Source organism: Mugil cephalus, chromosome 14 (genome assembly GCF_022458985.1).
Source record: "Mugil cephalus isolate CIBA_MC_2020 chromosome 14, CIBA_Mcephalus_1.1, whole genome shotgun sequence".
Taxonomy (NCBI): domain Eukaryota; kingdom Metazoa; phylum Chordata; class Actinopteri; order Mugiliformes; family Mugilidae; genus Mugil; species Mugil cephalus.
The window spans coordinates 8,249,113-8,274,415 of record NC_061783.1 but is presented as its reverse complement, the minus strand read 5'-3'; the positions used below and the strand labels follow the sequence as shown (position 1 = coordinate 8,274,415).

At 43.5% G+C, this 25,303-nt stretch overlaps 1 protein-coding gene across 3 annotated transcripts in view; it reads left to right on the top strand.

Annotated features, from left to right (window-relative positions):
* Positions 1-233: 233 nt before the first annotated feature.
* The window catches only part of col16a1 (collagen, type XVI, alpha 1), a 67,168-nt gene continuing 42,098 nt past the window's right edge, over positions 234-25,303 (top strand). For all 3 annotated transcript variants that reach the window (XM_047605289.1, XM_047605290.1, XM_047605287.1), the window contains exons 1-5: positions 234-554; positions 7,790-7,922; positions 17,342-17,410; positions 17,497-17,614; positions 24,486-24,609. In XM_047605289.1, the coding sequence (XP_047461245.1) occupies positions 7,847-7,922; positions 17,342-17,410; positions 17,497-17,614; positions 24,486-24,609 (387 nt within the window). In that variant the 5' untranslated portion in view covers positions 234-554; positions 7,790-7,846. The remainder of the gene's footprint in view (positions 555-7,789; positions 7,923-17,341; positions 17,411-17,496; positions 17,615-24,485; positions 24,610-25,303) is intronic.

Below are 25,303 nucleotides of genomic sequence, written 5' to 3'. Positions count from 1 at the left end.
GATTAGAGAGATGCCCCAGGCTTATTTTCCAGAACTGTGGACAAGGTGATGTCACCACACGCTTCTCTGAGGAGTCTCCCAGCAAGAGAGAATGCGAGAAGGAAAGGGGGGGGAGGAATGGAGAACGCTGGTGTCGAAAAGTGACTGGATAAGACACAGACGGGGGGGGAAAGAACGAGACTGAGAGACAAAGTAATAAGAAACCGGAGAGAGAGGAAGAGAGAGAGACAGACCTGGAGACAGCAAGGAGAGGGTGGGAGAGGGAGAAAGACGCTTGGGATTTAGTAGCAGGAGGGAGAGAGTGAAAGAGGGGAGGGGAAAAGTTAGACACGGACAATCTTGCAGCAACTTTTTTCTCTTTTCCTTTCTCTGTGCAAGAAGCCCTCCAGAAAAGAAAAGAAAAGAAAAGAAAAGAAAAAGTCAAGAGGGACAAAAGCCCATACTGGATTATTGCATTTGCATCGCCCTGCTCGCATTTCCCAACCCGCTTCCTTGGACTCATTTATTTACGGATTAATGAGGTCGCACATTTGTGGATTTCTCCGCAGTTGAAGGTATGCCTTTTATGGACTTTTGTGAAAGTCGTTGGCTTTAAGCATACACTGCTACACACATATACTGGCTACAATGACAAGGCTGCAGTTTGTAGAGCGTGTGAAAACTTTATGATGAAAGGTTTGCAAGATGAGAAAATCCCTCACATGGGGATACAGTCATACCATGCAGTGGATGACCATATACATACCACAAAGCCACTGTGAACCCACTGCTTAGCCGGAGTACTCTCAACTCACTGTATCTCCCAGTGGAGATCATTAAAGTTATATCTCCTCAGCGGTCCTGACGCGTGGTACGTGTAGTTGGATTTTTTGGGAGAAACTTTTTTTTTAATGCACCACTTTAGAGCCTCTGGCAAAAATGATGCTGATTTTCCCCTCGTATCCAAGCCAAGGCCTGGACACATCACATAACGGGCTGTTACTGTAAATCTCTGTGGCTGCCATCCAAACCCTGTGGCATGGAAGAGCCTCCTAACAGTTTGAATCACATGCACGGCAGCCGATTGCGAAACTAAGCAATGTCAGAGCGCTAATGTGGCATCACTTTCCAAACTTCTTTCCTCTACCTGGGGGAACAAAAGGGAAGTTCGGAGGAGTAGACTTGAATGCAACAGTCACATCTGCTTTCCTCATTACTCAGCTATCACATGTTTGCTGGCTCTCGTATCCTGTGTGTGCAGGGGCTGCACACCGACACACAAACACAGGCCTTTCCAAGGGAAATATTTTATTTTTTTTCATGCTCCCACCAGCCACCACTGCAAAAATGTTCTGTTTTAAATGTTTTGCATGCTCATCTGCAGTAAACATTAGGGATCTTTCTTGGAGTGGCCATTTTATCAAAACTGTTATCTCCCTTATATTTTACAAAGGGTATAAATCCTTGAGGCAGCAGTGCCTCTGGGGAATTGCCCCCCCCTCTCCCCAAGTAATACGTTCCTCTCTTTTCTCCAGACAGTAGGAAATATTGCCCCATTAATGTTACAAATTGATGCCTTTGAATTTAATTACACATTAAGTGTTGCTCGCTTAACTTGCTACAGGCTTCCTATAGAATGAGGCCCTGCAGTGTCTGTTTCACAGATACTTTCCCTGCACTATGGGCCTGCAGCAAATCGTATCACCTGGTTGGCTCGCACGGGTCAGCAGTGAAGTGAACATTATTGCATATCAGAAATGTACAATCAAGCCGAAGAAAAGCAGCGGGTCACTTGCTCCCCGGAGGCTGAGTCAACCGTGCAGAGCGTGGGCTCGGGGCCAAGTAGGTCATGTCATCAGACTCTGCCTCACTTTGCATCATTACGTTTGCGAGTGGACCCGAAGCATTCACAGGGCTTCCAGGTAACTCTGAGCAAGTGTGTTTTTAAAGTGTATTTACCACTCCCTACTTTTGCTGGCCGCCTTCTCACTCACAACTATTCGGTTAAAGGCCTTGAACACTGCCCAGAATGTAAGACCAGTACAAACTTGCCTCCCTCGAGTGTCATACATGGCTGGGTCTTACCTTTGCTTGTTTGAAAGTTTCTGTTGCTCCCGGACAGTGGATATCTGAAGTGCCTATCAAAGCCTTGGGGCATCTTTTCTTTTATTACTTTATTCATGCGCTCCTGCTCTAACAGGTGTGCAATGCACTCTCACGGTGGCTTGAGCCACGTCCGAAGATTCCACTTTAGGTAGAGTTTGTCTGTTCATGTTGCGTCCACTAAAAAGAACTTTAAAAGTATTTGACAGGCATCAAGCAGCACACTGACAGATATCAGCATTGACTTCTTTGCCATGTAGGAGTCTGGTCCTATGGAAAGAGATGTTGGTCTGGTAGCCAGTCTGTTAGTCAGATACCCACCAGACTGGAATATCTTTGTTGCTGTACTGATATTCACAGACCAAAGAGGAAGAGAAGGCCTAATGTCTTAGGATCTCTCAGCCCCCAACCCTTCTTTAGCACAACGTGCAGCACAAAATCTTCTCTTATCTTGTGATGCGCCAACATGTACAAAGTGCATTGGCTCAACGTGTGACGGGCTTGAGCTACCACCCTGAGAGCAGGGCCATGCTTGAAATCTGAATGGATTTAAAAAGTATGACAACAGAGAAGAGTTGCACAAAAGCAAAGCCATATGAAAGATGTGCCAACTAGAGGTAAAATATTGTGAAAATACCACAAATTTCAGGACGTTGAGAATCAGAATTAGGTCTATTCAGGAAATCAGTAGTGATATTCCAGAGTAGTGATTCCCAACCTTTTTCAGGAGCAGGACCCCCCACCCCATGCACAAACAGACGCACCATTGCACCTAATGGAGTCTTATGAAGTTCCATCTATACATGAAACATATTCAGGGTTCCTTGAATTTGAGACGTTATTCGATTAGCAATTTAACCATTTAATTCACTTTCAGTTTATTTAAAAACAACTGTAGATCACATTCTAACTCTAAATTGCAAAAATTACATCCTAATTTATCATTTATTTTACTATTTTTAAGTCCTATGTTTGCAGTTAGGACACATTCTCCTAGCTTCAGAAATGTACTCTTTCTGACAGCAGTGACTTTGAAAAACACCAACTTAGATGATGCCTTCACAAAAACTCGGAAATTATATATTGCAACTTGGGAAATTTTTAGACTTCTGATATCATAGAGTTCATGTTACAGTTTAACTGAGAAAACATAAGTTTGGTACACCTTTTGCTGAACATTAAAATATGTGCAGCAGCTATTTCTGTTTTATTTCATTTTATTTTGGAAGCAAACTTTTTCTGAGTTTGACAACTCAGATCTAATTTTTTCCCAAGTTGTTAGGTTGTGACTGGTGAAACACTTGAAAACTGACAGTGAACTCAGATCAGACAAGTTGTAGCGCACCCCCTGTGGTTTGTGGTGCCCCCCAGGTTGGGAACCACTGTTCTAGAGGGTGAATTCCATCCTGTAGCATCATCATGAGTTCACGCCTGTGGTTTTGAGGGAGATGCCTCAGAAACTATAAGATGGATTGTCAATGAAATGTATTTATACTTTAGCTCTAATATGGTCTTTGTTTGAATTTGGTTTGGGAAAGGCATTTCCACCAGCATCAACTGCATTTCTCTAGTGCTAATTTATCAATGCTAACATGCTAACCAAACAAGATGAACCCGTGTCATTATACCTGCTTAACAACCGATCATTAGCACTATCATTATCCTGCGTGCGTGTCAGCATAGCGATATTAGCACTTTGCAGAAAGTCTTCCTGTGCAACAGCACAGCAACTCTTTTGGGAAATCGGTACAGCTACTGTGCTATTAGCTGAGAGGCTAAGAAACTAGCAAATATCAATTGTCAGTGTCAATTTATTTACAAAGCGCTTAAAAACAATAAATGTTGACCAAACTGCTCTACAGAGTGACAGACGTGTAGCAATGTATAAAACATTTAACACAGTCAACACAAAAACAAACAGGAAGAGGCAATAAAAAAATACATGGTAGATACACAATAAAAGAACAGTTCTTGAACTGAATTAAATGCGAAACAATACAACTGAGTTCTTACAACTAAAGTAAAATGGAGGAAGTAAACCTACTTTAGATATCGAAATATAAATAAGAAGAAAGTGTTAAAAAACAGACAGTGTCCGGACCTGCCTCATAGACTCAGGCAAACTGTTGCAGCTGAGAAAGCACAATCTCCCCTGAACTTCTTCAGCTGTATTTTTGGGGCGTGAGGTGGACAATGTGAGGAAATTCTCTTATAATTTTCGGATGTCGGCGTGTCGTATTGTCGACAGACACAGCCACACACAGTAATCCGATCTCTACCCAGGAGAGATTAGCGGTGTCACTGTGAATATTAGCATCAGGTGGGTATCTCACAGCTAGTGGCCGCTAGCAATCCCGCCTTTCCACATTAACCACACCCACTTCCAATTTCTGACCAATGACAGAACAGTTGTCGGACACAGATGATGGGTCAAGGACAGCCTGCGAGAGAACAAAATTCTCTCTTCTCGCTGAGTATGTAACAGCCTGTAGTGAGATCTGTGGTTGTAGGAGAGCTACAAACCATTGATCAGAGCTGGCTTCTCCTGAATCATGCTGATGAGTTGATCTACAATTTATTCATTCTAGACAATCATGTCGTTGCAGAAACCTTTGTGCATCTGAATGTTCCGCTCGGATACAAAACGCCCTCTGAAATTAGTGCTTTTGTTTACCTTTCATCATCTGCCAGCAGGGGCCCAACTAGTGCCAACGGTGCTACCAGACACACAACAAAAACAGTTGCCCGAAGACATTCATGGCTGACCGTCAGCTTTGCACGTCACAGCCACTGTGCATGTTGGAAAATGTGGAAAACTGCGTGTGTGCCTATGACCATATACATTTTGTGGACTGAAGGTGAACGCCTCATGGCCATTTTGCACACTGTACCCTACCTACCTCACTGCCAAATTTGTATCCAAATATATATTATATAATATATGTATGATTTATGCATATATGCAAATGCTTTTATTCTGCGTTACTAAATTTTGTGTTTCTAACCGAGCCTTTCCATTCATTCTAATGTCATTGTTGCACGTTCTGCGTGTCCTTATTTATCCCCTGGTCACACAGTCAGTCCGTCAGACTGACTTGATGTTCGATTGTATATAGATGTGCTTCTGTGTGAATGCATGTATTCATGCATGTCTCCCCTGTCCACTCATTATGTAGACTTCTCTTATTAATGGCAGAATTTCACGTTGTTGTTTTTTTTTGCTGCACTTCCCTATCCATTCTCTGCTCAGAGGGGTGTCTGGCGGGCCAATCAACAGCATGTTTTCACAACCCAGCAGCAAAACCACAGTGCTTGTTTGTATTTGTGAGATAGCGCGGGGCGGATTGGAAGTGGAGTAGTAGTAGCCTGTGAATGAGCCGTCTATCAATCTCCTCGCCGCAGCGTGCTGGTAGAGACAGCTGGAAAAGCAGTGACTGACACGTTTGCCCGTGGTTCTCCCGTTTAAACAGATGCAAAGTATTCTAAACAGTGGGCTACTGGTTTCACTGTTATTTAATCATCCACGTCTGGGTGCCTAATAAGCAATTCTCTTGTCGGGGTATCGAGAGGACATGTTTCATTTAACTCTGTCAGAGTGGATTCCTCTAAACAAGCCTGTGTTGTGGCTGTTGTTCCATCTGTGAGCGGTGGCAACGATGATGAAATATTTGACAGCAAAAATTGCTAAGCGCTGAGCGCAGATTGCTTCCATTGTTATGTAGGACAGTGTCATTGCCTCTTTTGTCTGTGCATTCAAGCCCCCCCGCCGCCCCCCCCCCTCCTAGAAGAGGACTGGAACTGAGAGCTGCACTGAAAAGAGAAAATGGACATCTGGAACTGCATCCAAAAAGCTTCTAGAACCACTTAGCCAGACTCTGTGTCTTCAAAGGAGACATTCAGTTGTTCAATAAAAAAAAATAGACAAAGGGAAGACATCCAACCTGAGACTAAGAATAGGGGCCGTGTTGTGATTATGGATATCAGTCCCAACTTCTATCCACCAGCTCTTGTCTTCAGTTTTATTGGGCTGGAATGCTTTCAGATCTCTCATTGTTTTCCTTCCTGTATTGGCTCCGTACACAGTGACCCGATCACTCACAGGCCTGCTTACCGGGCTCGCTGCCAGCCCAGCGGCCAAGCCTGGTGGCCTGAACCCATCCTGGCTTTATCTGCTGCAGCAAGCTGTGGATGCAGTCCAGGAACAGAAGAGGAAAAAAATAGACATCCATGGCAACATATATAAGAAGGCCTATTAAATAGTCTTGGATTGCGGACAGATAATAATAGCGGTAGCCTAGTGTGATGCATTATGCATTATGTACTGTGCAAACTTTCGTATTATTGCTATCATGTGGCGCAAAGCCTATAATAATGGCTGCAGAGGGCTCGCACACAGCAATCTAAAGCCTTGGATTTAGCTTCCGCCAATCTCACTGCGGGAGGAAACGTGTTTTTAAACCGTCCTTCTCGCCATTTAGCTCAAAGCTACTTTCACCTAAATAGTGCTCACGCTGTCGACAATTGTGCACGCAGATAATTTGTGCAATGTGCATTATTGTCCAAGTTAATCTCGGTTTTACGTAAATTGATAACCTTTTAATGCGTAAAAAGGCACGACGAAGGCCACGCGTTGACTCAGCGGGCCCTAAAACCGAACGCACAACGTGGGGCACGTCAAGCTGTCCTTGTTGTTTCGGAGCATAATTTGAAATGCTGTCCTCCACCGCAGTGTCTGTTAACTTCTCCGCGCAGGCAGCTGGGGTCGGACTGGATGGTATTCACACTGTGTCCCCGGCCAGGGCCGGAGCGCCACATTGTGTAGCCCCCGAGGGAGCGTGAGGGTCATTTCTCCTGGCAGACGGGACAGGTGTGTACAGAGACGCAGTCTGCTCGCCCGCCCGCCTGCCCGCCCCGTAGGGCCCCGCTGTACCTGTAAACACTGCAGAGTTATGGGGTCCTCGCACATGCTGAGGGCAAATCCGGGTCGTCTGGGACGTGTTTGTGCGAGGGGAAGCAGGCGGCGGCGGCGGCGGTGGTGGTGTGTTTACACGCGCATTCTTGTGTGTGTTTATGAACAGAGCTTGTAGTAGGGGAGAGGGATGGATCTCTGCATATGTATGTGTGTGTGTGTGTGCGTTGTTTGGCCACGTGGAAGCATCTGGTACCATGCGGCCATGACTCCACTGGAATAGTTTCCAGATGTGTTTGTGTGTTTTGGCCCCATTGTCTTTTTGTTGCTGAACTAAGCGGCTCTCATGTGTGCGTTGGCTGTGTTGTCTTATTATGCAGAAGACAACAATATGTGTGCTTCGTTACGATATTGGATTCGTCGTATGGTGATGATGATGACGCGCGTGCGCGTTTAAGACATATTTAAATATGCGCGTTTGCCCATGTGTCGCAGCTGCCCAGTCAAAGGCCAACCAGATGGACAGGATAATGACTATGATCAGACTTTATAGAGTTACACTCCTTAATGAGGGACATTCTGCTTAATTCTTATGCCGCTAACAAAGCTCGCATCATACCACGTAATTAACACATCAGCTCTGTCTGACTCATAAATATACATCAACGTCTATTTGGGAGTCAAGCATAATGTGCAGCTGTCGGAGGAGCGAGCAGGCTGGGCGGTGCGCTGACAGAACGGAGGACGGGGTTCGACTTCTTTGACTTTCCCCTTTCTCTCTGTTTGTTTGTCCATTAGCTGGTGGCTGAGGTGAGGCGAGGTGAGGCGGGGCGGTGTTTTCGGAGGCGTGGAACCATGTGGCTTCTCTGCTGCTTCCTGACTCTGCTGGCCCTCAGCTTGGGATCGTGTGACACGCCGATGTCAGAACAAGGTAAGTTACTCCTGCCTGAGTTTCGGAGATACACAAACAGTGATTTTTCGTTATGAAGAAAAAAAAAAAGGAAAATTCAGAAAGCATTAGATAACTGAAGTTACAAGCAACATCTTGGAAGTGTTTCCCTGCAGGTTGGTTTGTTTAGGCTGGAGTGAAAATGACAATCACGCTCTGTTCCTGAACAAATCAAAGAACTGAGATTGGTTAGAGGCGGAGGGCTTAGCTCACTTGCGATCGCTGCCTGGAGAGATTTGTTTGCATTGAGAATATGTCAGGCACAGACCTATACGACTATTATTTATAAGTTAATTATATAATCAAGCAGGTCAGACCAACCTGATTAGGAACATGTTGTTGTAGGCCTGCAGATCTTCTTCTAGCAGCAACAGTCTGTGCCTTCTCAGTAGATACATGCTCAGTCAAACAGCTTGTTTATATACAAGAACCACAGAAGAATAAATGTCAGTGCCCACACTCTGCACTGCTACTGCTCCATTAAAAAAATATATATATATATATTATTGATTTTTTAATTATTTTTCCTGAAATCCCATTTTCCTGCAACATTATGACCAATCACAAAAGTGCCTGATATTTTTGTAGTTACTGGTCTGTTTCAAATCAAAAATAGTTGGTTGGCTGTATATTTAATGAACACTGAACACAAAAGGTTTACTAACTGACAAGACCAAAGGGGAGGGGTACAAATGGAGGAAATTAATCAAAGGGACGGGGTGAGAGGAATCAAATGCATCAGCGAAAGATCTTCAGGTGTGGAGAAAGCTAGGGAGCAGGACCCGTGGGAGAAGCCAGACCCTGATGCACACCTGTCCTAAAATGCAATAATTGTAATGGTTCAAAAGCCATTTCCTTGTCCACGTCTCCCAGTGTCCTGACAAGCTCAGACAATTCATGTTCCTTCAAAATTTATGATTTCCCAACTCCAACATGAGCCACTCAGTCCTGGAAGCCATTGTTTGAAGTACACAGTTCTACACTCAGCCAAAGAATCATCCTGCTGACTAGCATTTTGGCAGTGCAGTTACAGAATGAAACTCTTCTTGCATTTTTGTTCAAATGCCAAAAAGAAAAAGGTCCCAAACTGTAAGTTACAAGCTGGACGTATGCGCTTGACCAACCTCTCACACTTCCCACCCATCAAAATTAGACGGAACTCCCTCTGGCCGGGTGTGTATGTGCCCCCATACGTTTGGTGGGACTTGAGGCTTCGCCGAAAGCAGAATAATTACAGCTTATGTGCGTTTGACGCTGGTGGCCGTTGGTAGCAGTGCGGTTAGGCTGCGGCGAGGAGGAATGTGTGTTTTACCATGTGCGGTTGTGTTCCTCTTCAACGGCCATCAGTCATTCTGAGGTTATGTATGCGAGGAGAATAAAACACGGTTTTGATTGTTTACATGGATTCTAAAATGCTATCTTGTCTGTGGGAATATGTGAGACAGAAATAGACAACCCGAGGAATCGAGAGGTGAAGAGAAACATCTTTTATTGTTTCGTTTTATTTATTTATTTTGTTCTGAACTGTCCTACTCCCTCATCACTCTGTCAGTGTGTACGCAAGGGGCCGGTCTGTGATGTCAGCCAGAGGGGTGGCGAGCAAGTAGTCTGTGGAGTTCTGAAGGGAGCTTTGTGAAGGAGGGAGTCCCCCCCCCCCCGGGAGACCCTAGTCGGAGCATTTCACAATAGACTGAGTCAGCTTGCAGCTCCCCTAGGTCTTCGTCTCCAGTGGTTGGAAGAAAGAGCTTTCTCAAGTGCAGCAATAACACTTTGTCACAGCGAGCACCGCACACACACACTCACACACACACACACCCACACACACACACACACACACATGCTATCACTATTCCTCTGACTCAACCAAATCCCTACTTACTGGTAATTTGCTGACATTACAGCAGAAAAGCAGGTTTAAGTAAAACTAGTGTTGAAGAGTCGAGCCTGATGATTGCACCGCAGTCCTACAGCCTGTCAGGCACAGAGACTAGTGAAAATAAAATGAAATCGCTGAATTTCTGCCGCCGCCTTTGGGAAAGTGTTGCTGATATGGGTGCTTTTTTTTATGCACCGGAGACCTTATGAAGTCTAAAGTAAAAGGTTTATATATTGATGTGTTTTGACTCGCCTTTTCTCCCCGTGTGTCCCCCGGTTGCATGTTTTCTAGCGCCAGCGAGTGCAGTAGTCGTAAATTCGTTTGCAGACGTTAGAGATGAAAAGCAGATAAAAACAGTCTACGGAGCGGACATGGTGAAGGCTACAGCGTTGTCTTATAGGATATGCATGGATGAAAGATAAATAAACTGACTACTCTGCGTGATGTATTCCTTCACATAAAGTCTATTACACACAGAGCAGCATAGTAGAAGGAAAGGGGATATTAAAAATATAAGGGCGTCTTTATTGCCCGTAGTAAAGCGCAGTGCTGTTGAACCAGAATGTGGGGAAGGTAAGAATTGCTTATTTTTTAAAGAAGCAGTTAATATATATATATTTTTTTGAGTACGGACAACAGCTGAGCGACACAACATTATTAATCACCCTAATAAAATATGTTGGGAAACAGCCTCACACGGTCCCACGTAGACACACACACACACACATACAGGATGGTAGACATTATGTCAAATGACACAATATCAATTATCCAAGTTAATTGTTGTGTAAAGCTTGTAAATGTGCATCATGAGTCTGGGTACATCCGCGTGTTCTTGTAAGAGAGTACTGAGAGCAGTCCAGAGGCCTACAAGGGGAAAATGAATGAGCTCATCCCCCTAAAGTGCTGTGCTTCAAGTCTTTCCACTCCTTTGTACTGCAACTTTATCTATCTGGAAAATAACCAGGAATGTTGTCTCTCTTTCTCTCTCTCTCATGTGCCCAAGTAAGACACACACTTTCTCCCTCTGTCTCAAGCCTTCCTTCTTTTAAATTACCCCCTCAGTTTGGCATTTTCCCTGCACGTTTAGTTCACACAGGCCATACTGTACTTATTGGGTTGAATCATTCACTACATCGCCAGCTTGACCCTCTCCTTCCAATATGTTGCGTCCCTTTTATAGATCCAGGGCCTGGAACACGCTCTCCCCGAGTCCGACTTTCTGCTGATCAGCACTCCAGTCCAATTATCTTGGATTGCCACATTGTAAAGCAGATTCAATTGCGACTATACCCTCTCTTATTACAAAGCACAGAGCGCACACTCTGGCAATGCGAGCACACATCCGACCTCTTCCTCCTGATGAAAACACTCTGTGGACACTTTGCTGCAGTGAACGCAGAATTAAAACACAGTTCTGACCACAACAAGGCACTGAAAGATAAGGGCATTGGTGCCACGACTGTATGGAATTTGTTAAATATCACTCTCAGTGCAAAACACGACTCACTTAAGCTGAGCTATTGCAACAGGTCAGCTTGAGTTGAGTGAATAATGCACATACACATAGTTGTGTGTCACAGTGAATCCCTGGGTAGTTTGTGTAGTCACAGACCTAGCAGAAGCTCTATCTGATTTTTCAAACTGTATCTATAGTGTCGCATTAATCAAACCATCCAGATGCATTTTTTCCCTGACACATTTTACTTGTACTCCCTCCAAGCTAAGTGTGTTTTAAATGTGTAAAAGCAGCATTTGCCCCTCTAAAGGCCTTAAATGTCCCATTTTTTTTTTTTATTTTTTATCTTTGGCAAGATGGAGGCTTGGGCGAACACTCACAGCAGTGTGCCACATGACTGCCAGTTTAGTATCATTACCTGCCTTGGCAAGACTCAAACGCAACCCATCAAAGAGGAAGTGAACCCAGCCAAGACCATCCAATCTCTTTAAGGCTACATGCAGCTACTAGCAGGATCCTGGAGTGGCACTCATACTTTGTGCTAATTAGCTTGTCAACAAGCAAATGCTTTCCTTTGATCGCAGCTTGAGAGGAAATGGGGTTCAGGTTCCGCACTGTGTCCTCTGCCGCACTGCCAAGTACAAAACAGTCCACTAAAATATCATCCATCCTCTGAGCATTAGGAAAAGGCTGACCCTCTAACAAATAAACACAGCACCTAAACTGATTTACAGCTTAGAAAAAAAGGGTAACACTTTCGGGATTTCACCATTATGCAAGCACGTTGAGTGATCCGAAGAAACGCCTCCTAGTCCTTAATCTCTAATTCTTTGTATGAATGTTCTGTGATCAGACTGACATGAAATAGCTTGGGGTGATGAAGTAAAGCTATTTCATGTCAGTCGACTTAATGCCGACATGTTAACATACTACAGCTTCACATTATTATTTTATCTTCTATGTGAACAGTTTAAGTCATAGATAGAGAGCGGTAGATTGGAAGACACGGTAGAAAGCTCCCGCCTGATGTGTCATAAAAATCGCTGGCATTTCATTCAGGGATGACTAAGAATTATTAACCAACCACCCAAGCTGTCAGATCCTTCATAAAACGACAGCTAAGTGAATATCAATGGTTTTGACAGAACTTAAATGAAGACTAATGTGCTGAGTCCCATCATATTTCTGCGTTGCGTATTCACAAAATTGCCTAATCTGTTTTAGTTATAGTATAATTAGATAGATGTTGGCAAAATGCTACCCATTTGCATAGCAGTGCAATGGAATAACTCTGCTTGCTATTGACACAGGCCTATTGTAAGCCTGTTGGAAGTCTGCAGCACAGAAATAAGTAATGAGAATGTAACACACTCTTAAAGGTCATATAATAATAGGGCACAGGGCTTACTAAGCTCATAAAGTAGCGAGACTAGGCTAACATTAATCAGACTGCTGGCAAACTTTGAATTTAAAATATGTTTAAACCATATTGGGATGTTCCAATGCATCCCACAGATACTTGCTCAGTGTGGAATCTGGTGAATTTGGAGGCCAGGTCAACGCCTTATGCTGCTTTTCATGTTTTTTTAGTTGTTCCTACACTATTTTTGTGTGTGTGCCTGTGTCAAACTGCATCTTTCATAGTGTCATTGTCATGGGCTGGGGATGCCTGGTCTGCTCTAGGTGGGTGGTGCAAGCAACATCCACAAAAATGCCAGATCTAAAAGTTTCCCAGCAGAACATTGCATTGCCACAAAATAGTCAATGTTATTTACTTCTCCTGCCAGTAGTTTTAATGTTGCGCTTGATTTCTGTTAGAATTACAATTTACTGGGTGCACTCAATGGCCACTAGGTATACCTTGCTAGCATTGTGACATTTTTGGGGATTGATTCAACAAGGTGGTGGAAACAGTCTTCTTGCTTTAGATTTGCCCAGTGCCCATGATGCAAATGTGCCGGTCCACCACATCCCAAAGGTGCTTTGACATCACCAAGACGTTTTCACCCAGAGAACTGCCACCCGCTGAATATTTTGTCTTATTCAGACGTCTCTCTGTAGCACCTAGAGATGGTTGCGCATTAAAATTCCTGCAGATCAGCAGCTTTTGAAATAGTCATACCAGCTCGTCTGGCACCAACAACCCTGCCGCATTCAAAGTCGCTTAAATCACCTTTCTTCCCCGTTCTGATGCCTGGTTTGAACTAAAGCAGATGTCTGCTTGGCTAAATGCGCTGAGTCGCTGCCACGTGGTTGGCTGATTAGATATTTGCATTAAACGGCAGTTGAACAGGTGTGCCTAATAAGTTGGCCAGTGAGTGCAGTTATGTGTGGAAGGTAATTCCAGCTGATTTACATTTCCTGGATCTTTAGCTTGGGGTGTGTAGCTTAGCTGTTACATATTCAGCAACAACTAGACAAGATCTAATTCCTAGTATGATAAATGGCAGCGATAGGACATTTCCTATCGGTTGTTCTACATTGAACAGTTTCAATCCGTGGTGGCTTAAGGCTGTGGGCATGGTCAACAATCTGAGATGGTTACTAGAGAGACAACAGCATTTCAAAGAAGCCTCTTATAGCTTAATTTCTTTATCCTGGAATTGAACGCTGTCAGCTATTCTTAGCGTCACCTCAGATGAGAAAAACATGGCCTCAAGAGCGCTTGTCCGGGTGATTAGGGCAAGTTGCTTTTCCTCAAGTGATACTTCACACCTCCTATTACCTTTTTCTTTTTCCACTTTCCTGTGTTCCTCCTTCTCTCCCTCTCCACCTTCCCCTGTCTTGTGCGTTGTTTTTTTTTTTTTAACTTTTCACTGTGCTTGCCTGCAGCCAGCATCTCTCCTGACAAAACCTTCATCTCTGTTCTTTGTGATGGCAAAGTCTGAGTGATGAAAAAGCAAAAAAAAAAAAAGGGAAAGAAAGTAGAGTAAGCAGCAATGAAAGGGGGATCTTACCATATCTTCACTTCAAGAAACCTGCGATGGGAGAGATGTGAGGAAAAAAATCATAGTGTATGTGCATATATATATGTTTGTGTGTGTGTGTCTTTGTGAGGCAGCACAGTGCTGAGTTAGCAAGTTAGCAAGATAAGGTTTCTGGATTGACCAGCTAAGTTATAAATACAGTGTGTGTGTGTTTGTGTGTGTGTGTGTGTGTGTGTGTGTGTGTGGGAAAAGGCTATAAAACAGAGGGAGTGAGAGATATCAGAGTCACAACCAGAACCTCTATTTAATATTTTCTCCACAAGAGTTTATCTGTTTATCTTCGGAATTAACATCCAATTCCTGCAATTTCTTGCAGGAATTTCTTGCTTTTCTCTCAACTTTCACTCAACTCTGTATCTTCTCTGTTTGACATCAGCTTGATTTGCATTTGTAGACACCAGGCAAGCAGGCAGTCTGAAATATGCCTTGCTTAGAAACAGAATCTTGGCACTGCATGTTGAAACCATGAGAAACAGAAGGTTCAGGGTGTCAGGCGATGATCTTGATAAAACGCTGCGAAGCGCCAAAAAGTCATCTCGTCTTTTGACTAGGCCCACATGAAATTAAATTCCTTAATTAAACTCAAATATCTTTTCGGTAAATATGGGAGTCATTTTGGTGGGAGATAAAAATGTAATTGTTGTTGGAAGCAGGCACTATGCTGCCATTGCACGGCTGTCTCCTCTGCTTCAGTCTTCTTCTCATCAGTAGTGACGATGAATAACGTCTCTCACTCAAGCCCTACTTGGACGTCGTGCCTGATCGTAAGTTTTATGTTCCTGTGCGCGTAATTGACCATTAGCTGAGCCCCATCCTTCTTAGTTAATGTTGCTAAACCTATCGAGCTACGCATTCTCAAACTGTACAAATGTACAGCAATCTGCAATGATTACCGTGGAAGATGTGCAGCTGAAGAACAAAATGCAGTGATTTCAGAAACTATCTTAATCTATCTTTATCTCCATTAGTATACAGTTGTGAACAAATAGGTGCACTCCACGGAAAGTCGATTGTTAGGCATGGTGGAGAAGATGTTATGTCTTCTGGTTCTTCGCTGCTGGGTAGATTTCTGGCATTAATTCTGCATCAATAATCTAAAGCAGTCTGACAGATGTTTAAATTACCTGACATGGTCTTCTCTGTAGGATAAAGATCTTAAGCAAATACACTGAGGAATGGCTCAAAAAGAAGAAATTGAAAGTCGTGGAATGGCCCAGTCAGGGCCCAGATTTAATACCACTGAAATGTCTGTGAAGGTTCTCAGTCATCCAGGTCGTTGTAATCCAAAAGCCGTTTAAAAAAGGCAACTGGACTTGGAGTTCGCTAATCCAAGTAGCTTCTTCAATTCTGGGTGGCGAAATGTGTTCAAGAAACTCTACAAGTCCAATTGCCTCCTTAGACGCCTTTTGGATTACCACTAAAATGTTGAGGGGTTTGTAACAGCGTGTTGAACCGAGGGAATTTTGCATGGTCAAAATTTTCCACGAGCCAGTGTGAGAGGCTGGCGGGCAATGACGCAAAACTTCCAAGTGTGTACTTACTTTTTCCGTTGAGGTTTCTCCGTCTATTGGAATATCCGTTGAACAGATGATTGAAAAAGACAATTTCCCTTGTTGTTTTAATTAATTACAGGTGTGTCATCTCTTTCTGTATGCGAGGATCAAATGTTTGCTCCTTCAGATGTGTTGAAAGAGTCAATTGTTTCCGTGGGGTGTGTTTATTTTTTCATGTTCAAGTCCTCACACCTAACCGAACCTCCTCACGCGCAAAAATTAAAATATATAACCTTCAGCTTTGGCACAAGGCGCACATGAATGATTTAGAATATATCTGACAGCTGAGAGAAGGTGATTGAGTTTTATTTTTGGTTAACACAGACCACCACCTGCTTCCAGAGTCTCTGCAGTCATAGTTAGGGTTCTGAAAAACTGCACCCAGCAGAACGTCTTGCTCAGGGCCGTGGTCCTTGGCCCCAAAGAGATCAATTAACTGTGTATCATAGTGATTCACAGGGTCTACCGGTACCGGCGCAGTTTTTCTACACATCTCACATCCCCCCCTGTAGGCAGGCAAGCCTCTCTGACAGGCAACACTTTTCTCTGCAACCTCCCCTGACAGGGTGAGAACATATCCATCAAACGGGGGCTACCGTGACAGACAAGCTTGGTGCTAGACAACCTGTCAGACTGGGTTGTGTTCCACTCCGCGCTGCTTTGCCCTCATTTCATCTCGCTCTCCGTGTTTTACACTCTTTTTCGGACCTTCCATCACCCCCACCGACTCCCATTCGCCCCGATCAATATTTCTGTTACTTCCTGATGTATATATGTTTGAGGTTGCTGGTCCTCTCTCGCACAAATTCTGCCCATTTCAGGTGTCAAATGTTACATTTGACTTCTCTAGTGACTTCTTCACACCGCACCAATGCTTGCGTTAAAGCGCATTTCGTTAGCCTGATAGGATAATTGCCTAAGTCAGGGATCTTCAATGTTTTTCAGGCCAGGGACTCCAAACTAATGAGAGATTAAGTAGGGACCCACTACCTACTATATGTGTTCCATATTAAACTCGGCCTCGGCCTTGGCAAGTTATAAATATACATTATTAATATCATTCTGAATTTTATATTAAGATATTGAAATAATACACAGGTTAAAATATAATTTTTTTATCCCTATTTTTTGTTCAAGTGACAAACCGATCCATTTTGGCCTCAGTATTTGGCTGATGGGAGCGAGCTGCACTGTTCGCTTCTCTTCTGTTAATACTGCAACATGCCTCTTAAAAAAAATATGTAATAAAATGTCTAATCAACCAAAAATATTGACCCTCCCCCCCCTCACAGTACCTTCATGGACCCCCTGTTGAACACGTCTGGCTTAAGTCATATTTGAATATTTTCATAAAACAAAAAAAAATACTTATAAATAAGTTATATAAGTTATATAAGTTAAATAAGTTATAAATAAGTTTTTAGCAAGGCCATTATACTTTTTATGTAACAGCAAGTCAAATGACTTATGATTTGCAATGTCTATTTTTAACTTTAACCCTCCGTGCCATCTTTTTGTTTCCACAGATGTACACTGCCCATCCTTGCAAGTGGATGACTGGAAGTTCCCTCAGACGACCAGGCACAACATCACTGGTAAAAAAAGACGAGCTCAAAAACCCATATCGTCCTCTCAGTTTCACGCATTGACATGGGTGCTGATGAGTGCTGGTTGTTGGCAGGTTTTAATCTGGTGAGGCGATTCTCCCTGCTCAAGAGTTCAGATGTCAAGAAGATCCGCAACCCCCGAGGACCCGTCATCCTCCGCCTGGGCAAGGCGGCTTTCATACGTCCCAGCGAGTAAGTTTGCTGCTCATCTCTTTCTCTGCCCCTTGCTCTTCTCTCCACCACCTACAGACAAACACACCGCTTCAGATGGTGGGGAATGTATCACAGGAAGAGACACAAAGTGAATTTTCTGCAGGATTTTCAACTTTTCTGTAGGCTTATGTTGACAGGTCCTTTCTTTTTCATTCTGCGCCCGAACGAAAAGAAGAAGCGGAGAAAGTGAGCGCCCTACGGCTACTCAGCCTCTGAACCCTCAGAGTATCAACGCTGTCCAGTGGCTGTTGTGTAAAAAAAAAAAAAAAAAAAAAGACTCTTGGCAAACCATACACTACGGGTCAATCGCTGATTGCATTTGCAGAAATCTCGCTTCATTTCCCTGGGCGCTGACACTGGCTTGTAAAACTGAACTGCAACAGGCTTTTGGTTTTCCGTTTGTAACCGCACACTCTTATTATAACAAGCTCTCATAATGAAGGGTCTGACTTATACGCCTTACCAGAAACAGTTGAAGTGATGTGTTAATTAGAAAGCGCAAAGCAGACGCCAGCAAGAAACATTTAAGAGGTTAAGAAAAAAAAAAAGATCTTCAATTTAATCGCCGCATTATCTTAGAGGTTGTTTCTGCCCTTGTTTCTGGGTGAACAAACGTGTAGCCATAAAATCCAGCCCTGCCGCGTGACATGGTATAATTACGCCTTCTTGCGTTTTCGTGCGTTGCTGTTACACGGGAGCTGGGTGTAGGCCGGGGTTTTAGAACCCTGTGACAGTTTCTTATTGTGCGCTGGCTGTTTTTCCTTCTTCGCATTTGTTCTTTTTCCCCCCAGTTCTTGTGAATCATTGCTATTTTTCAGACTGCCGAGCTTCTCTCTGCCCGGCGATAAAGCGGTTTGCAGAACTCACCAACTGGGTCAGCATTTTATCATTCTGTCCGGCTCCGCTCGCTTGAAGGTCTGATAAATCTATCTATAAAACAGAAACTCTTTTTGGGTTGAGACGTTTTGTTCTGAAGGTGTCACATATATTATTTGTCACAGGCTTAGAGAGTAGTTGTTGTCAAAAAAAAAAGAAGAAAAAAACACGGTAGAAAAAACACGCAGAACAAACTGTCACTTCTCAGGAAACCAGCATCTTTGGAGCCAAACAGAAAAAATCCAAGAGGGTTTTGTTTTTGCCTCAAACCACACAAAGACGCCGTTCTCGAGCTTCCCTCTGCTGCTGGTCTGGGATTTTGTCGCGCTGCGCCGTTTATTGATATTGTGACGCCATCGTGAGCTTTGCTGTCACTGTTATCAGTGGAGAGCGCTACCTGGGTGACTTCCCTTTAACTGCGACGGAGAATAATCAATGTTAGCCCATCAGCCTCGCCTGTCGGTGGCCTTTCATTCTGTTCCACTCTCCCGTCTTCTGTCCGTGTTTCCAGAAATGACTAAACAAAATCTGACGAGATGTTTACTTTTCGTGAATTTGCCTTTTCACCCCCACCCCCCGCGCCTCGCCTGAGAAGCAGATAGCATCAGAGAGCGGCGTCTGTTGACATGTGTTAGTAATAATTCATCTCTTGTTTTTATTTAGAGTTTTGGATTTCAGCGTTTATTTTTAAGGTTGCAGGCATTTTGAAAAGAAGAGTGGAGGCGGAGGGCAGATTAAAGGATTTACTGGTGAGGAAGCAAGGGGGGGGTTAAAGGTTCAAATCCAGGCAATAAGTGAAACAGAACAAACCCTCAGGCATGTTCTATGGCTTTTTTCTCAGTAGCAGTTAGAGCATGTGTTTCCTCAGCCTTTATGCATATGCAATTGCGAGCCTCTGTGTGTTTGTGCTGTGTAGTAGCGGCGTTTACATTAGCTTTCACGCCATCCCTAGTCCAAGAGTATTACTTTCTACTGTATTTGTGAAACTCCGTGCCGAACAGGCTGCCCGTCACTCAGGCAGCTTTTTAATTCGCGGCCGGTGAGGCCCGACGGAAGCGTGAGGCGCGTGTACAGTAATTGGAAAGCGGCGTTTTGCTTTGTATCGGAGGCTAATCCATTCGGCTAATCCAGGCTAACACAAATGACTGACAGACAGATGAAGCTACTCGTCTTCCCGCCTGAAACGCGCACCAGTCTCAGCTGGTCACATGCATTTTAATTTCGGCAAAATGGGATTTGATTGCTTTGGGCCTGTTTCTTTCATGTGGCTACAGTGTGCAGAAGCAATTCTGTGATATAATGGCGCTCGGCCAAATGGAGAGCTATTCGTGACAGACCTCAAATGCGTTTAATTTGACGAATACTATCACATGGCGAATGGGGTGCAATTTGCAGTTTGTTTACACATTGCTGCTCCTGTTACTTAAAAAGTCTATAAGCCCAACCGTCGAAATAATTCTTCTGAAAGATCAACAAACTTAACGGTAACTGAAGATAATAAAGCAAAGGTTAGGGCTCCAGTGCCAGTAAAATGTTCCTGTCAACGCTGAGGGATCATAAAAGGGCTTAGATGCAGGATAGACATAAAATACAGAGACAGAAATAGTGATTTTTATTGTCAGACAATAAATACATATAGCAGACCAGGGATATGAGTCAGTGAGGAGAGAAATATTTTCTTTAGAAGGCAATACTTCAACTTATATTTGGTTTGGGGATAATTGCTTGTGTCGCTAATGCTAAATTTGCTACGCAGACTTCCTGTTTTCTTATTCAAAGTTGCAGACGAGAGCTGAGAATCCCGTTTTATTTTGTATTTTATTTCACTTTCTATTGCCATGCACTTAGAGATGAGACCCAGTCAGTTTCTTGGTGTTTTGGTTATTCATTCCACCACTTTGGTCAAGTCAAGAGAAAACTTTTGGACACATAGCCATGACTTTTCCACAGATGTTCATGTCCTCACTGAATAAATCAAATCACCCTAGTGATCTTTGACTTTCCCTCATGCAATACCAGCAGGGGGACATATTTAACTTTCAGTCAAACATCTGACAGTTAACAACTGCGCCGATGAATCACTTGATGAAATTTTCCACAGACGTTCGTGGTCCCCGGAGGCTGAGTTCTAATGACTTTAGGACTCCCCTGTCATTTCGGCTCGCACAAGCATGAGACTGACATTGACGCTTTTGAGTGAAATGTCTCAACTGTTCATTGGGCGGCCGTGAAATTTAAATCATTCCCTCTCCCCGGTGGTTGAATTGTAATCACCGCGGTTTATGGTTAAATAATTGCAAAACTAATGACATTCCCATCAGCCTCAGCTGTATTCTGTGATTAGCTAAAGCTGGGCTCAGACTACAGGAGTTTTGGGAATATTTATCCCCTGGTTCACCCTGCCAGACAATCAGCAGAGGAGTCGCTCGGTAGCGAGGTTCAGCCCAGATTATCTGGTAATGTGAGGGTTTACAGATCTTACTTTTAACACCCTGAACCGCTCGCAGATCCGTCCGTGCCGCCCCTATTAACATTAAACATGTTTGAAATTCAGGATTTGAAGTCTGGACGACTGCATACTTTCACAGTAACGAATGAGAAGACAATGCACCTCACAGTTTGGTCAGGAAATGGTAAACATTCAACATACTGGAGATGGATATTTAAAGGATATTTCTTTTTGTTTTGGGTTTTCAGCGGCTCTTGGGAAACCATTACCGCCACCTGCCTGACTGGACTTGGATAAGTAGATTTTCAGCAGGTTCTGGCACCGCAGCCTCAGTTTTGTGCGTCCTCTTCCCTCGTGAGATCTTGTGAGATGGTGCAATCACTGCTCCCTGATCTGCTTTCCACAGGGCTACCGCCGCTTTGATCACTTCCTGATTTCCCAATGCACACGCAGGCCGAGCTCATAAAAACAGAACGCACCAAACAAACGTGACATGAAATAAAAATACTACGTTTCGGTAAATCGACCTTAAGTGTGCGATGTGACAAGATTTCAAAACGATATTGATTTTTTTAAAAATCCTGCAGTTTATTTGCAAATGTAAGTGACTTTGAGCATTTTACCTGTTAAACATCAACGCATTAACATTGCCGCTGTAAACATTTTAGCGTGCTGGCGTTAGCATTTAGCTCGAAGCAGGACTATGCTGCAGCCTCACACTGCCTCCAGAACAACATAAGCCGTCCAAAATTCCAAAGCGATATTTATTTTAACATGGTTACACACACACATTGATTAAAATACAAACAAAGACCAGCTAGCCATAGGGAAAAAAGTTACAGTGTATAACAGCATTTACCTGCCTTCTTTCTTTTATGCGCCAGGTTCTGGCTGTTACAATTCCCTTTGGTTAGTTGTGTATTATATATATTCAGGGATTGTACTCAGAGCAATTGATTCCAGCACAGTTAGAATCCGGTGCAACGATGCCTCTGCACCTCTCCAGGTGATTTTCCCATCTTAAACCAAAGATCTGCTTTTTCCAACTTCAGATTTCCTCTCCCCTACTTCCCCTGTGTTTTGCTTTCTTGCACGGACTTTCTTCTGCCTCTCTCTCTCTTTTTTTTCTTAAAACCAAAGACGCAAAAGTAACTTTCTCCTAGAATTGAAACGGGTCCATACTGACTGATTTATCTCCCTGTCTGCGTCAGTGTTTTTTTTCTCCCAGGGCTCCTGAATGTAACAGGCCAAGGTGCAGTCCTTCCAACTTAAAAGTCAATAGTTTGTGTGAGTGGTTTTGTGCCCTGTAGCTCGTGTCACTAATCGACAGCAAAACAACTCTGTCCTCAGCATTGGTTTTTCTCTCGCTTCTCTCCGTTTCTCTCTTTCCATCTTCACACAATACACTATATGATCGCCAGGATTGGTCTTAGCATATCTCCGCCTACATAATTCATAAAGGACTATTAGTTCATGTCAGATTCTCATGCATGCTCATATTATACCCAGGATTTCTCGGCCCCTCCTTGTAGTTTTCTCTCCTTCTCTGTCTATTTTATCTTCCCTTTTCTCTCGCTCCCCCCACGTTTTCTCTTACCCACCTTTCCTCCCACCCATCCTCTCTTTGTTTTGACGTCCTGTAGTTGGCTGTTTTCCCTTGGATGTTCCCTCAGTCATAAATCACTGTCACCCCACTTCTAGGAATGGGAAACCAGCTGCCAGCATCAACAATTGTGTGTGTGTGCGCGTGAGCAAAAAGAGAAAGAGAGGACAGAAATAATGCAAGAGAGAATATTTCAAAGTGTTTACCATCTCAGTGAGCATGCATTTCACTCGGCTTGTTTGTGAACCCTTCATTTCTTGATACATCTGCACACTCCCATGCACTGAATATTTTGTGTGCCCACTGTATTTGTGTGCTTAGATGCCCTTGACCAAAACTGAGGGATGAGGTTTGCCGGACTGTATCTGCTATGAAAATTAATGCCATGGGGTTACACACATGGGCTGTGCGTCGGACTTTCTGTCTGTAGTCACAAACTGTGCAGGTGGAAAGAAAAATAACAAAATGGAAAAATAGGTAAAAAAAAAAAAAAAAAACCTGCATGGAATATAAAAAAAGTAGAAAAGAAAGTTGAAAAGTAGAAACAACACACTTAAGATTAATGTCTGTGATCTCACAAGGACATAAAAAAAGATATATAAATTGTAAAAAGTTATCTTTAGGTTTTGACTGCCTTTATTATATTGTAGATAAATCATGAATGAATGATGAGACTATACATTCATGCACCACAAATGCACTTATGTACGAACACATACAGTGCAAGTCTTGACAGACCAGGTATGTTTTTTAGTGGGATATAAGAAATGGTCTTGTATCTGCATTCAGATAGAAGCAATATAAGCTGTCTGTGGCTGCGGCTGACCTACATTCATAATAGATTAATCTGCCATTTTTCCAGTGTTTAGTGGTTGAAATGTGAAAAGATAGTGAAAACTGGTCCAAAAAATCACATTTTTGTGTCCAAGCTGACATCGTCAAATGCCTTTTGTTGAACCAAAAACCATTTTTTGACTTGATGTCACTCTTCCATAAACTGAGATCCACAAGAGTCAGGTTTGTAAAAAATTAAAGGAAAACTGAAGTCTGAGGGATTCTTACTTTTTGGGCCAAGAAAGACGTTTTCTGGTGTTGGACCATTGGTGAACACCCTAGATATTTTGATGTTGGGGTGCTGTGAGCATCTTTGGCCCCAGGTTTTCCAGTGTTGGGCCGTCAGTGAGTATCTCTGGCCCTAGGTTTTCCATTGTGTCCTGTGTTGCTGGCAGTAGTCACACATCTGTTGCTGGATTTTTAACACATGCAATATGTTGAAAGTGCGACACAACAACAACGAGAAAGATCTGTCTGACGTAATCATAGACTGAATAGAATGGCCAGCCCTATTCGGCAGTCTGTTTCTCATCCTAGCTTCCTTGCCTCCCAACTCACTTCTGGGTTATTTCCTTTCATGCAGGTGAACAACTTATGTGCCACCTGGCCACTGGCTATAGTGTTCAACTTTTTTGCCCAAAGGTGATGCAAGGGGACGTCACAGTCACATTTGTTGTGGTTGGTTCTTTTATGCCGATTTAGCACATCCATACCTTCACCCAATACATTTCAAGCTCCAAAATCCCTGTATTTCCCAAACTGCTTCCAACAGCATGATTTTGTAAAACCGTGTTGTGTAAACTCTTCAGCAGGTCCAAAAGACATCCCGGATGACTCTCCATTTAAGTCTGAACCCATGAACAACATATGCTGTGCCTTTTATTCACACTTTCTTCAGCCCATGCACCAGCCAAAGGCACTTGCACTACCACTTCATGGCCAGTGGGGGTGCAGAGGGGTGTACCACAAAGGCTCAGAGGCTAGCACTGCCCACAAACGTTCTGCATAAAACTGAATAAGTTTACATCAACATAGCTTCACAGCTCCTGTGAATAGCTGTCTGACCTGGCTGAACTCCTGTGTTGCAGTCAGGTGTTCCCCCACGGCCTACCAGACGAGTTCACGCTGATCTTCACCCTGGCATTAAAGAAGGCTGCCCTGAGGGACACCATCTACCTCTTCCAGATATCTGATCAGAAGGGATACCCACAGGTGCAGCTCACTCTCTGTTTCCCAATCACCGGCTTTACGCATTTACTCGACCCCTCTTCCCTCCTGTCATGAACAAGTTTGTTCCCTCCCTCGGTCTTTCACCTTTTATTCCTCCCGCCTTTTGTCTCCTCTTTCTCGCTGCCTCTCGTCCCCCTTTTTTTTTTTGCATAGCCATTCATTTTCCTTTTCGATTTCTTTTCTCTCATGACATCTTTTCAATTCTCTACCCTCTTTCATTCCATGCGCCCTTTGTCCTGTTATTTTTCATCAGATACCCTTCTCTTTCTCTCTCTCTCTCTCTCTCTCTCTCCCTGCCTGTCTTTTTGTCGCTCCTCTCTCGATCATCTGCTTGTCTCCTCTTTCATTCACCTTCATTGTTATTCATGTGTGTTCCATGATGAAGCACTGGAGTCCCTCAGAGTCCCGATAATCACTGAGAGTCTGAGGCCAGATTTAAATACTCAATGTGTATGATGGATGGAGGCCAGGTCGCCTCATTAGGAGTGATTGATTGGCTGTACAGCTTGTGTGTGTAATTAATATGTCTTCCTCTTTACCACGTCTTTGGTACCATGTTCTACAGGTTCTTTAGTTGTAGTTGCATGTATATGTTACTCTGGATGCCACTGTTAGTCAGACACCTTGAAACGAGGTACTTTTTTTTTTTTTTTACCCATTTACCTTTTGAAAATCA